The sequence below is a fragment of the Homalodisca vitripennis genome, chromosome 5 (assembly GCF_021130785.1).
Source record: "Homalodisca vitripennis isolate AUS2020 chromosome 5, UT_GWSS_2.1, whole genome shotgun sequence".
Taxonomy (NCBI): Eukaryota; Metazoa; Arthropoda; class Insecta; order Hemiptera; family Cicadellidae; genus Homalodisca; species Homalodisca vitripennis.
In genome coordinates this window covers 39427157-39440030 of record NC_060211.1, presented here as the reverse complement: position 1 = coordinate 39440030, position 12874 = coordinate 39427157, and the positions used below count along the sequence as shown (strand labels likewise).

At 32.3% G+C, this 12874-nt stretch overlaps 1 protein-coding gene across 1 annotated transcript in view; it reads right to left on the bottom strand.

Annotated features, from left to right (window-relative positions):
* Positions 1-12874, bottom strand: part of LOC124362036 (proton-coupled amino acid transporter-like protein pathetic) — a 77351-nt gene that overhangs the window by 18252 nt on the left and 46225 nt on the right. The window contains exon 3 of the mRNA XM_046816188.1: positions 11433-11504. Within this exon, the coding sequence (XP_046672144.1) occupies positions 11433-11504 (72 nt within the window). The remainder of the gene's footprint in view (positions 1-11432; positions 11505-12874) is intronic.

The following is a 12874-nucleotide window of genomic DNA, read 5'->3' as shown; positions in this document are numbered from 1 at the left end:
GTAACCATCTGCAGTAAGAAACTAGATTATAATTTTTTATCTTATGCACTATTAGGTGGACAGTGAATCATCTGCACAATGGAACAGCTACATAGACTTAACACTACACAAAAATCCGTAGAATGGTACTCACAAAAATATCTCAAGGTTACGCCCATAAGTATTACTATTGCGTACGTGTAAAATATCCTCTATAGAATTATGCCTAACTATTTTTCATGATTAAAGGAATATATAGAAACATCAAATACACAATATCCCTTCCGGCTGAGTCGGAAGAAAGGTACATTTCACATGAGGCTACAACTTGAAGATGCATTATTAGTTTATGAACTTAACACTGTGATAACAAACTTATGGATGAGGCATTGGTAGCTAAGGATGAAGTATATTAATCCGCAAAGGTTTCTTCCTAATTAGTTAATGTAAAAAAAATGTTTGGTCTACTTCTGTCTATCTTACTTCTAGCAGATATATCCCTCTGGTAAAGATTATACCCTCGATTATATTACTTTTTCTAACGGTATCGATGATAATTAGTGTCATATTACGAGAATGAATAACATAATTCATATTGGCAATTTCATATTAAGTGATATCAACTATTACATGTAAAGTATTCTCACATATATGTTTTGTTGCTCCTTTTATGAGTAACCCTATTTTCAAATGTGGATCATATATCTTTTATTACCTACAGTACTATAGGAAAGAAGGGATCGTGATTTGTAATTACTTTAGAACATCAGTTCAAAAAATCATGGAATGTCGCATTGAAATTAAAATTGGAATATTTTTCAATGACCATAATTTATTTCATAAGTAGTATGCCATTTTTTTAAAGACATGAAGGAGATGTCTATGACGTACCAGTTATTCTAAAAAAATTCCGTACGAAGGGGCGGGTATCAGCTAGTAAACATTTAAAAACTTTAACCTCGTTATTTTTGCCTTAACATCGTTGCTAGTTATATATTGGCCTTCTACCAAATTACAGAGTGAAATCAACCAGCAAATATCGATTGTAGGACTGTAGGTCTACACATAATTTTGACGAAGCTGACGAAACCCGTCCGTGCACTACCGACCCTACTATTCAGAACAGATGTGACCGTATCGAGTGGTTGAGTAATAATATCGATGTTATTCTCAGTTGTTATTCCTATATTAATACATAACTTATTATGTATAGTGAATTTGTTTGATGAAATTTCGTAAAAAATATAAGAAGAAATTAAACAATGTTTGAGTGTACAGGCCCAAGGTGTGGCATATTATACTCTCAAGGTAACGGAGACTTCTACACGAGTAAAGAGAAAAGATAAAGTAGAACACGGTAATGATGTATGGACAAAAACTGAAAATCATCGCTTTTTTGTATGCAATTAAAGAATATTTAACTATTGTGTGTTACATTAGTCAGACGTGTACTTCTAACCCCATGTATCTGGAACTGTCAAACTTAAGGATGAACATTCTTACAATATTGTAAAAAGAAGAGTGAAATCTCAGTGAAGTCTTTAATAAAGCGTCTACAAAAAGGTAAAATTTTAAATTACACTTCAGCTTAGCTGTACTTTTATTTTGAGGCTATTTATATCGGAAAGTGTAATGAATTTTGTTACACTCTAATTTTCAATTCGTTGTAATTTTTATTACTGATTTGTAAACTAGGTAGTAAACAGATGTATAGAAGTATAAAATATTACTTCATTAATAATAAAAAAATACTATACAAATATACATAATATTTCATTTTGTATACAGTAAACTTTTATGTCTTTTAATGTTTTTTTCCGCGTAGAACAAAATCTTCAAACCTCGGTTAGAACAAACTTAACAAATAGTAAAATAGTAAAAACTTAACAATCTTTACTGGTACATTTAAGCATCTACGTTTAAAACCGTAATCAATAGCATATCTACAAACTCCGTATAAATTTACAAGCCAGAAGTAGGTCTGAGGTCTTCCATTTAAAAACAAAATATTAAATAGACATATAATAACTATAAAGACATTTTTAATTTTTGGTCTAGGTAATCAACATGTATTAGAGTGTTTTTTCTGACTTCTCAATCAAAAGAAACTTTGTTTAGAAATAATTAAGGATATTATGATCACAGTTCAGCAATGTAATGTTAAAATCACTTGATTAAAGAAACTAAAATCAAAACAGCTGATTGTTGCAGTCCATATTCAATGCTGTCATTTATAATAAAGGCGGATATTGTTTGGTTATTGGTTTTAAAAAACAGTAATTAGTTTAAAAAAACAAACTATCTCCCTTATTTCACAACCAATTTTTAAAACTTGGTATCGTTGGATTTTTTTATTAAATTGTGTAATAATTTAGATCTTTTTTTTACCATATATCGCTTTTAAGATTTTACGCTTAAAGATCTTTTAGAAATCACTATTTTGAAAATAAAGCTTGTAAAAATTTTAAATTGTTGATGTAATTATTCCTTAAGGTTATAAAGGTATATACAAAATTTTAACCTAAACAATCCATCAAATATGAATAGTAAAGTAAAAAAGACAAAAGCAAAACAAAATTGTGGCTATTTGAGTAATTATTGAGTTTTAGAAAGGTGAATAAGATTGTTTTTGCCTTTGGCCCATTAATAATGTCTGAAAATATTGGTAGAGGTTGTGGAACACTCTCTATAACATTTGTATGTACAGAGTGTCCTGTAATTCTTAGGACAAGTCTATATACCGATACAGCTCAGGTCTTGGCAAACGAATTTCAGAATATGGAAATAGATCTTTAGTGCTTAGTTTCCTATCCGTCAGTCTGTATGTGTTTTTTATATACAAATTCGCTTTAATATCTTAAAACGAATAAACAAATCCTACCTAATTTGGATGAAATATTTGTGGTAATAGGGCCAGTTATAAACAATATTCATTAATACTTTCGAAATGGCGGCCATTAAATCTGATTAACTTTGAATTTCTTAAAATCCAGCAGGTATACAAGAATAAATCTGATCGTGGATTGTATCACAAATCTAATTACTCAAATACTATTTCAAACTAATAATAAATAACTCATTAAGAGCATCCTTACTGTAAAAAAACATGGTTCGTGAAAACATATTAACATCAGCTTTAGAGTATCTTATTCCTATTTTTTTTATTTTTGTGATTTATTATGCAAATCATTTGAAATACATGTTTCAGGCCTATCTAAGGATAGAATAGAATCATATATTTGATGTTTAATGAATTTATTTTAATACCTGTTGTTTTAGGACATATTTATTTACGAAAATTTAGTCAAGCGACAATCAGTTGTATTTTCAATAAAACCGCTTATCTTTGATTTTGTAATCAATAAAAGCATTATTGTCTGAATATTACTGTACGATTTTTCTTGTTCTTTATTATTCTTAATATATAGCAGATAACCTAGTCACTTTATTTAGTTTTTTTTTCACATATATTGTGAATAAATTGAAGCTTTATGATAAATACAACAGTTTATTATTGTTAATTAAGATATTTGTTTTTGTCCTTCATTGTTCATAAAGGCGTTCATTGTTGATACATTTGCAATATCTCTAGTAGTTTTTAATTTATTAGAAAAAAAGTTGCTTGGCAACAGATATTAATGTATTTCCTGTATACTTTAAATGAAGGGACTAAAATGTGAGCACGATTGGCATAAGATAATCTGGAGCTGCCGTTTACTCGATTTTTGTATTGTGACCTACTCGTTGAGAACCTCGTAGGTTTTCCTTTTAGATTTTCCAAGATATTCCATTTTTAACAAGAAAAAAACGCACACTAACCGACAGAGGGGAAATTGAGCAATGTAGATCCATAATACTCAGTATATAAATGTATGTTTTGACAGCAATAACGCTTTTGAAAATACGGTAGTATATTTATTGCTACGTGTTTTAACATTGTTTTCAACTTTTTTTTAAATTATAGTTGAACTAATTAATATGGATATAACTTAATGATATTGATTCTTGTAGATATAAAATAATATTTAAATTGTTTGTCAAGTGTGTTTGAATTATACTATTCAGTTTAAATAGTATAATTGAGTTTATGATGCATCCTTAAAAATAATTGGCTCTTAGCCGTGAAATTACAATTTCACGGTTCTAAATTTTCCCGCTTTTGATTGGTATTCGAAAATATAAATAAATAAATAATTGTTTTTAAAGTGGTTAATAGGTTGATGTAATCTCTGACCATGTATATTTATTACACATGCCGGATTTACGCAATATCAGTTCTTCTGCGTTGTTCGTACCACGATTTCAAATTACTTTTACTTTAAAATAAACCTGTATTTGAATGCCTAGAACCTAGTTTTTTACTTAAGTATATTTGATGCATAGTATTTTTATAATTGGTAATGAACTGTTTGTTTTTTAAATATTAAGTAAACCACAACAATGCAGTAAATATACTCATTGCAATATATTTAAATTATTATATATATATATATATATATATATATATATATATATATATATATATATATATATATATATATAATTATATATATATATTATTTTATTTTATTGAAAATAAATCGCAATATGGTTAAACGTTTATTATTATATTCCGTTGGGGTAATTATTCATCTCATCAATACGGCGCTGATTTAGCAGCTCCCAGATTCAAGGGGTGCTAAATCAGCACATGAGCACGGTCAAGGCGCTGAATTAGGACCCCCCTATTCGAAGGGGGTGCTAAATCAGCACATGAACAAGGTCGAGGCGCTGAATTAGGACCCCCGTATTCGAAGGGGGTGCTTATTCAGGGCCTGGACACGGACACTGTGCTGATTTAGCACCCCCTTTCGTGACGTCAAAATGACGTCAGTAGCGAGGGGGTGCTATGTCCAGGGGGTGCTAATTCAGGCGCACCGTTGACTTGACCTTGGTGTGTTTCGCGTTTAAGTTACAAGTTGCATCGCATCCCATCACGCTTAAGTTCGTTTTTGAGGTGCAGGTCGTTGATTGTGTTCGTGTTTATGCTTATTAGTGCTGGTGCAGCTAAATAGTTTCCTAATTGACTATGACTACCAGAAAAATTGTTGATTTCTTTAAACCTAACCCTAAGAAACAAAAAGGTTATGCGAATAATGAGAACTGCAGTTCGGAAGCATTGACTACAACTTCAATTGTTGATCAAGATAAAAAAGAAGACGCAATCGGGATCAATGAGGATAATTGCGATTACCATTCCCCTTCGACTTCCTCGTCGGTCAAAATAGTATCCAGGTTGGTGGGTTTGGGATCTGATGCAGACGAAGCTAAGGTTAGTAATGAAAATAATGATTTTGTTAATAGGGGTGAACAGCCAGTTTGTTGGTCTGAAGAACAAATTGTTGAATTTAAAGCTAAAAAATCCATGGTTAATTGTGAACAGAGAACTAGGTTGCAACGTTTGCCGTAGTGTGAGTACTCTAGGTGCAGAGAAAACGAAGGGCCTAAAGATTAGCGAAGAGTGGGTTTTAGGAACTGTTACCGCTTATGGAAACAATAAAAAAGACCAGCAATCCTCTCTTAGGAAAAAGATATTTTTACACCGTGGGTCTCGAGCTCATTCTTTAGCTGAAAAAATACTCTTTGAAGCTAAGAAAGATACAATGAAAAAAGCTGTTGCTTCTATGCATAAAGAGCAGCAGATTGTAACTGAGCGCATTTTCCGCACGGCTTATAAGCAAGCTAAACTAAATAGGCCATTTTTTGAGTTTGAAACTGAAATTGATCTTCAAATAATGAATGGCTTAGATATGGGGCGAATCCTACATTCAAATGTTGCTTGCTCCAATATAATTCATCATATTTCTGATGAAATGAAATCAGACTTGATAAATGGCCTAATCAAGTCAGACTCTAAATTTTCCCTGCTTTTGGATGGAAGCCACTTCAGTTTCAAACAAAAATGCTTTGGTGGTTTATATCAGAACTGTTCTAAAGGGAATGCAAAACCCTATGACAGTGTTCTTAACACTTTTTGAGCTAAATAGCACAACATCAGCTGGTATATTACAAGAACTTTTAAATCAGTTACAAGCATTAGGTCTAAGCTTTGAATTCATGAAAGACCATATGATTGCTCTAACTTGTGATGGTGCTTCAGTGCTACTAGGCAAGAAATCTGGCCTTGCTATACAGCTTACTGAAACGTTCCCCAACTTGTTCATTTGGCATTGTTTGAACCATCGTTTAGAGCTTGCCGTGCACGATTCCATAGAAGAAGTAGCTGGAATCAATCATTTTAAGATATTCATGAATAAAATTAGAAACATGTTTAGTTGTTCACCGAAAAACAGCAGGGAGTTGGCAGAAGTTGCTAAAGGACTAGAGGAGGAAATGTTGAAAATCGGCCGTGTTTTAGATACTCGTTGGGTAGCCTCCAGCTTAATGGCGGTGAAAGCAGTTTGGACAGATTTTAAAGCTTTGTACAATCATTTCATTGAAGCATCTGAAGACAAACAAAGGGACTCGAAGCAACGTTCAACTTACAAAGGGCTTTGTAGTACATTATCTTCTACAACTTTTGTACACAACCTGCCATTGATGTTCGATGCTCTAGAAGAGTTATCGGATTTGTCCTTACAGCTTCAAAAATCAAGCCTCAACCTTATCCAAGCCCACAGTGATGTAACACTGTTAATCAAAGTGTTTGAAAACCGAGTTGAAAACATGGGTAGACGTTCAGTGGAAGCTAAAATTGCTATTGACGATTTGATGTTTCAAGATGTTAAACTTTGTGTAAGATCCAAGATACCCAGTATTCCAGAAAAACAGTTCTATCGGAGCCTCGCTAACAACTTGACTTCAAGGTTGCTATCATCATCTTCAAATGCGGCTGAACACTACACCAAAATCATGAATGACATCAAAATGATCCACCCCATGTATTGGCCAAAAGACTTATCCATCACCTACGGAGAATGTGAGATCCAGCGAATCTGCGATAGATTTAAGATTAGCAGCTCTCAGGATATAATTAGAGACTTCAGACACTTCAAGCAGGGACTGAAGCCTATGTTAAGTGGAGAGAAACCTACTATTCTAGAGCAACCGCCGTCGTTTAAGAAACTGATTTCCATCATAAATAGTATTGCAGTGTCTAGTGCTGAATGTGAACGTGGGTTTTCTGCAATGAATCTAATTATGTCTCCTCTTAGATCTTCACTCTACATTAGCACTGTTTGCGATTTATTGCGGATCAGGCTCCTAGGACCTCCTGTGGCTAGATACAATCCCGAGCGACACGTCAAAACCTGGCTGGCGAAGGGACACCATTCTGCACTTGACACCAAGTCAAAACAACGAGGGCAGAAAACTTACCATGAAGACAGCATTGCATTGTGGGAACTTTTTTCCTAAATCTGTTTTTTAAATATCTTTTAGAATTTCAGAACATTAAGTTTTCATTAAAATAACTAGCCTATGCCTAACTTATAGTTGTGTTCTGAACTCAAGTTTCTGAGTTCTTTTTTGTACTTACAGTTAGTTTTGTGTATTGTTGTTTTGTTTCTTTTGTAGTTTTCACTTTAAAATATTAACAAACAACTAAAACTAAGTTTACCAACAGTCTTGGCATTGCCTTACAATATTATACTACAAATCCGTACATATTTGTTATAATAACTAATAAGCAAATAAAATAATCAACCTTAACTTTTTAAAACTACACTAGATTTTAAAAAATGAAACCGTGTTACTCCACTCTGTGTGTCATTTATTTTGTGTGTAATTAAACGCTTCCTTTTCCTTTCCAAGAAGTTGGTTTATTTTGAATGTATTAATATTGTTTTGTACCCATAAGGTATGCAATTTTTTTGTAAAATATGCAAACTTGTAAAAAAGCTGTTATATTAACAAACATCCATTTACATATTAATATGTATTATTATTACTACTGTAATGTGTATAAATAAAACTGTGAATAAGGCCCAATTTGTTTTTATTTTACCATTCATTAAAAAATTAATATTGGCGAGCTTCATTGATTCAAACAAAATGGTCAATGAAATCAAACCAAATATTTCTGGGAAATTTAAAGTAGGCAACAAGGTGTTAATGGAGTAGAGTAGAGTAGAGAGTAAACTCAATAATTTAAATTCATGTTTTTATTTTCTTACATCCTAATCAAGCACCTTAAAGAAAATAAACAGCATTAAAATATCACTTGGTATTTTATAAAAATGAATGTACTATTATGTCTGGGTGGCCTAAAAACAAAGGTTTACAGTTATAATTTTCAAAAGTTTTCCTGGGTGAGGGCCCCCCTCCTTCCTGGGGTGTATTCCATACCCACCGGTCTGAGCTTCCCGCTTTAAGAGTTCCCACACCTAAAATTTTAGAAATTAAGCACTGGAAATATGTATTACACTTTACCGAGCCAAAAAAAACTGTACCATCATGCAAGTAAACGCATTTAATAAAATGCGAATTCTAAATATCAGAGATAAAATATCACTAGATATTTAGTCGATAACCAAATGATAAGTACTGAGAATATTGTAATGTTGTTCTGAGCATCACCACAAATACACGTTTTACGGTACATTAATATAGTAGCATAACGATATAAAATTTGTCATTGCTAGTAGAGTATGATAAAAAAAATCAATTACACGTCTAGGCGGTAGAAATGTATTTGAATTGAGAATAAATGCGAAGCGAACTGAAAATACAACTGAAAATCATTTACCATTTACCCTCTTGACACAGATATCAATTACTTAATCGATGTCTTGAAAATACGGAAAAATACTCATATGAGACATTGCCCTATTAAAATGAGTTGTTATTGACAGTAACAGGGAAAGCACAAACACTTGAGTGGTATGATACTTCTTAAATCCTGATATGAGTTTAAAAGCCATGAGATCGTTTGGAGTTGTTAGAGTACTTCCCGTCATAAAGATAATTCAACCTTTATTGAATGTATTTCTCCTTTCCACTAGGAATTAGTATTATTAATTTGATAGATTTATTATGAAATGAAATATTTTGTTACTGTTTTATTGTTGTATTTCAAATCTTCTCATCCCCGCATGTCTAAAATACTAAATTCATTATCATATATTAATATTCTATAGTAAAATTAAACAGCATTACGAACTTCAGTTCTATGTTAATATGATATTCAAATATGTGACGAATTGTAATGATTGAGATGTGTCATATTATTATTCATTAGTATGTGCTTCGCTATTGATAAACAAATTTGCTTATTGCAATCATCACTGTCAAGTCAGAATCTTGAAAGTCTTTTGCATTATCGCTGACCCTCTTGTTATGAAAATAATACATAGCCTTTAATATGTTTGTTGCACAACCTTATTTCATAAATGTTAAACATTGACGTCTCCATTTGTGCAAATTAAATACCTAAAATATGGCCCGACAAGATGAAAATGTATAAAACTATAACTTAAATCGGTTTTATGGTTACTTGTCTATTAAATTTTCAAAATGACAACCGTTCAAAGTTTCAAAATAGAATATTTATATCTCAACTGTTAGGTATAGTTCAACAAAGCTCAAAGTTTATTTTAGAATTCCCATGTCATTTTCAGCATCATTGTATGATTTACAGTAACCAAATATTCCAAAGTTCTTGTATAACCAATTTTGTTGGGGTTTCCCAAATTTTGAGAGGTTTATAGTGACATAAAAGCATCACCAGAGTACACCACAACTGCCATAAGAAACGCTAACCAAAATTGATACAGAAATATTACTTATATTGCCCTAAGTCCAGTATCTTAAAATTAAACCTCTTTTAAAGATGTTAGGCGATTTAATACAAAATTGTATACCTCAGTTATTTCACAACATATAACAAATATTAAACTTATACCTGTAAGAAATCTAATTCAACTATTATTCATATACATTTCCCGATATTTCATAAGATTATAAAGATAGCTAGGTAGATGCATAGTGCAAAACCTAAACAGATCTTAGTATTTTCATTCACACAACAGATTATGTTCTCACATCTTTTTGGATATCGTAAAAGACTTTAAATATAGCGGCCGTAACAAATGTTCGTGACATACAATATCTAACATGACAGCGGTACGAGTGTAGGCCTACACGATCTACAACATAATTTTTTAGAGGCGAATTTGGTTTAAGCTTTACACATCCATTCTTCATATGCCTAGTACGTTCAATAAAACTAGTTCATAAACATAATTATGTCGTTGATATTTCAAAATATAAACTACAAGCTGTTTCCCGCGGCTTCGCACGCTTTACGTAAGCCTTGGCCATGTGTTTGCACATCTGGTTCAAGTGCATTATATTTCTAACACCGATGTAGAGTTTGCCTTGTTGTCACGATCAAGAAAATCTGTGTTTGCTTATTATATAGCCATTATACACGTACATTTATTTTATTATAAAGCGGTCTAACAGTCAAGCTTTAAGTTCATAAAGACAAACATATATTCTAACTTAGTGCCTTCAAATAGTCTTTGGCAAATTAATATACGTAACTGTCTCGTAATTGCAGTTTATAATGTGCAGGCGCTTTGAAAACTTTTATATTTTGCAGCGCCACCTCGTGGTGAGTTTTATAAATGAGTATAGCATATAAACCTTCTCCGTCGAAAAGTACATATACATTCAAATTTTCATAATGATCGGTCAAATAGTGTACGATTCCATAAAGGACAAACACACAAACATTCATTTAAAGCGTCAGTTGGTTAGTCTAGATTGATAGTAGCCATTAAAACAGAGAACTTATGTTTCTGTAAAACTTTAAAAAGGCTGAAAATATTGTAACAAAAATGCAGCTCTAAATAAAAAAATATTTAAAATTTTTATAAAACAAACAGATTGTGTACAATTTAAAAATGACCACATGTATTCTAAAATCCTAAATGGGCACGTTAACATTGAATGATTATTAATTGAATGAAATTCTTTTTATAATTACTCATAACCATACTCATACTCATAGTTTACTCATTGTTGTTGTAAAATATTAAAATGCCTCGACAAAATAAAGTATAAAACGCCAGAAAACAAAACTCCCTTCTTTATACTCACATAAAAACTGCATCTAACACATGTTCAAAATTGAAGAAGCACACACTTGAATCACATCGTGGAGACACAAAATCTCCTGTTACAAGTAGACTAGAAAATAGTTCAGTAATAGCAAACGGTGTTTGACAACTTATACCTATACGATGTTGTTTGGCCCGCCTGGCCGTTTATTACAGATGAGGACCAAAATACTTAATTTTAGGTAAATTTTAAAGCTAATGCGCCCAAATGGCCATACCTGCTGAAGAGGTTAACTATGGATTTAGGTGTGAAACAGCTTAGCATAAAATATACGTTTCCGAATGTACTGAAATGGATACTTAAATTTGTAATTAATTGACTGGTACGCTGAACTTCTAGAAGACACTCACCCCAGACCGTCCACGAAGTCCCGGTAGTCCCCAGGGTCGTAGTCGTCATCCCCGCCAGCAGCAAGGTTGGCTCTGAAAACCAAAACCAGACGTTCACTCGTCTCTTCTATGATCCCAATATAATGATTATATTCCATGATAATTTCAAGAATTTTGATGCAATTAGATGTCACCGAGTGAGATTTGTAAGGATGATAAGTAAGTCACTGTTTCGTTGAAGTATTTTATACAGATTAAAATCATTACTTTAAGGAGTTCGTTATGCCTGTGGCAATTTTTATAAGTGTAAAAACTACTTTAATTTTCTAAGTGAAATATTTGTTAAAAAATAAACAGTTTTGTGGAATAGTGTTGATACAAAAAACGCCCAATTCCTAATCAATATTCTAATTTAATTGATTAGAGCAGAACATTTCCAAGTAACTCTCTGGGCATGAACGTAGCCAGGAAAACATTGGGGGGGGGAGGATCCAGACAACTGATATTTTCCCGTAGTGGACAGAGAATATTTTATTCCATTTTATTCCTTAACAAGTTCTTGACCCGTTTCTTTGTTGCGAACGTAGTACTTTCAGCAGTACATGACAGTAATAATGAATTATTTAAATAATTATAATCGTTTACTAAAAAGGTGATTGAAAAATTGGAAACTTGGGGGGGTCCGGACCCCTTCGACTCCCTCGCTGGCTACGTCCTTGTCTCTGAGCAAGGATTTTGCAGTACTGCACAGTAATGCAATACATCCACCAGACTGTTCACAGTGATCACAGACGAGTTTGTTAAGTTCATTAGTTCTTTCATTCAAACTGTACCTATAAGTTTACATGTGCAACATTTAACTGTATTTGATTTAGTACTTTACATTTGCCATTGCTCAGTGAGACAAAAAATCAGTAACACTACGTTTCGAGATCTGCAATCTTATCTCTTCTTCAGGTAAAGTTGGTGGTTATTTACCTGAAGAAGAAACCAGATTGCAGATCTCGAACGTAGTGTTACTGAATTTTTGTTTCACTGGATGATAGTACTTTACATTTGAACTTCCAAAGCCTTTGGAGTAAAGATTATCATTTAGTGACACTTACATGTAATAATCTCTTGTATTAGATATGCTACTGTGTTACGATCTTATTGTTGTTATTCATATGCAAATTGCTTTTGTTTCAGTAATATTGCATTTAAATATATACGTGGAAACAGATTTAATTTTTAATTAGATTCAGCCTTCAAAAAGTGAATATTTAGATATAAGCCTAAAGGATTTTGAGCTGTTACGTGAAAACTGGTACAAAGAGTGATGTTTTTCATTCGTTGCCATCACTTCAGCTCGATATAAACAACAACTAGATAAGATAACAGTTCGGAAACTAAAAATAATTGCTAGTCTTTTTCACATTATAATATCCTTTCCTTGGTTTGCATTTATATTTCAGTAGTTACAA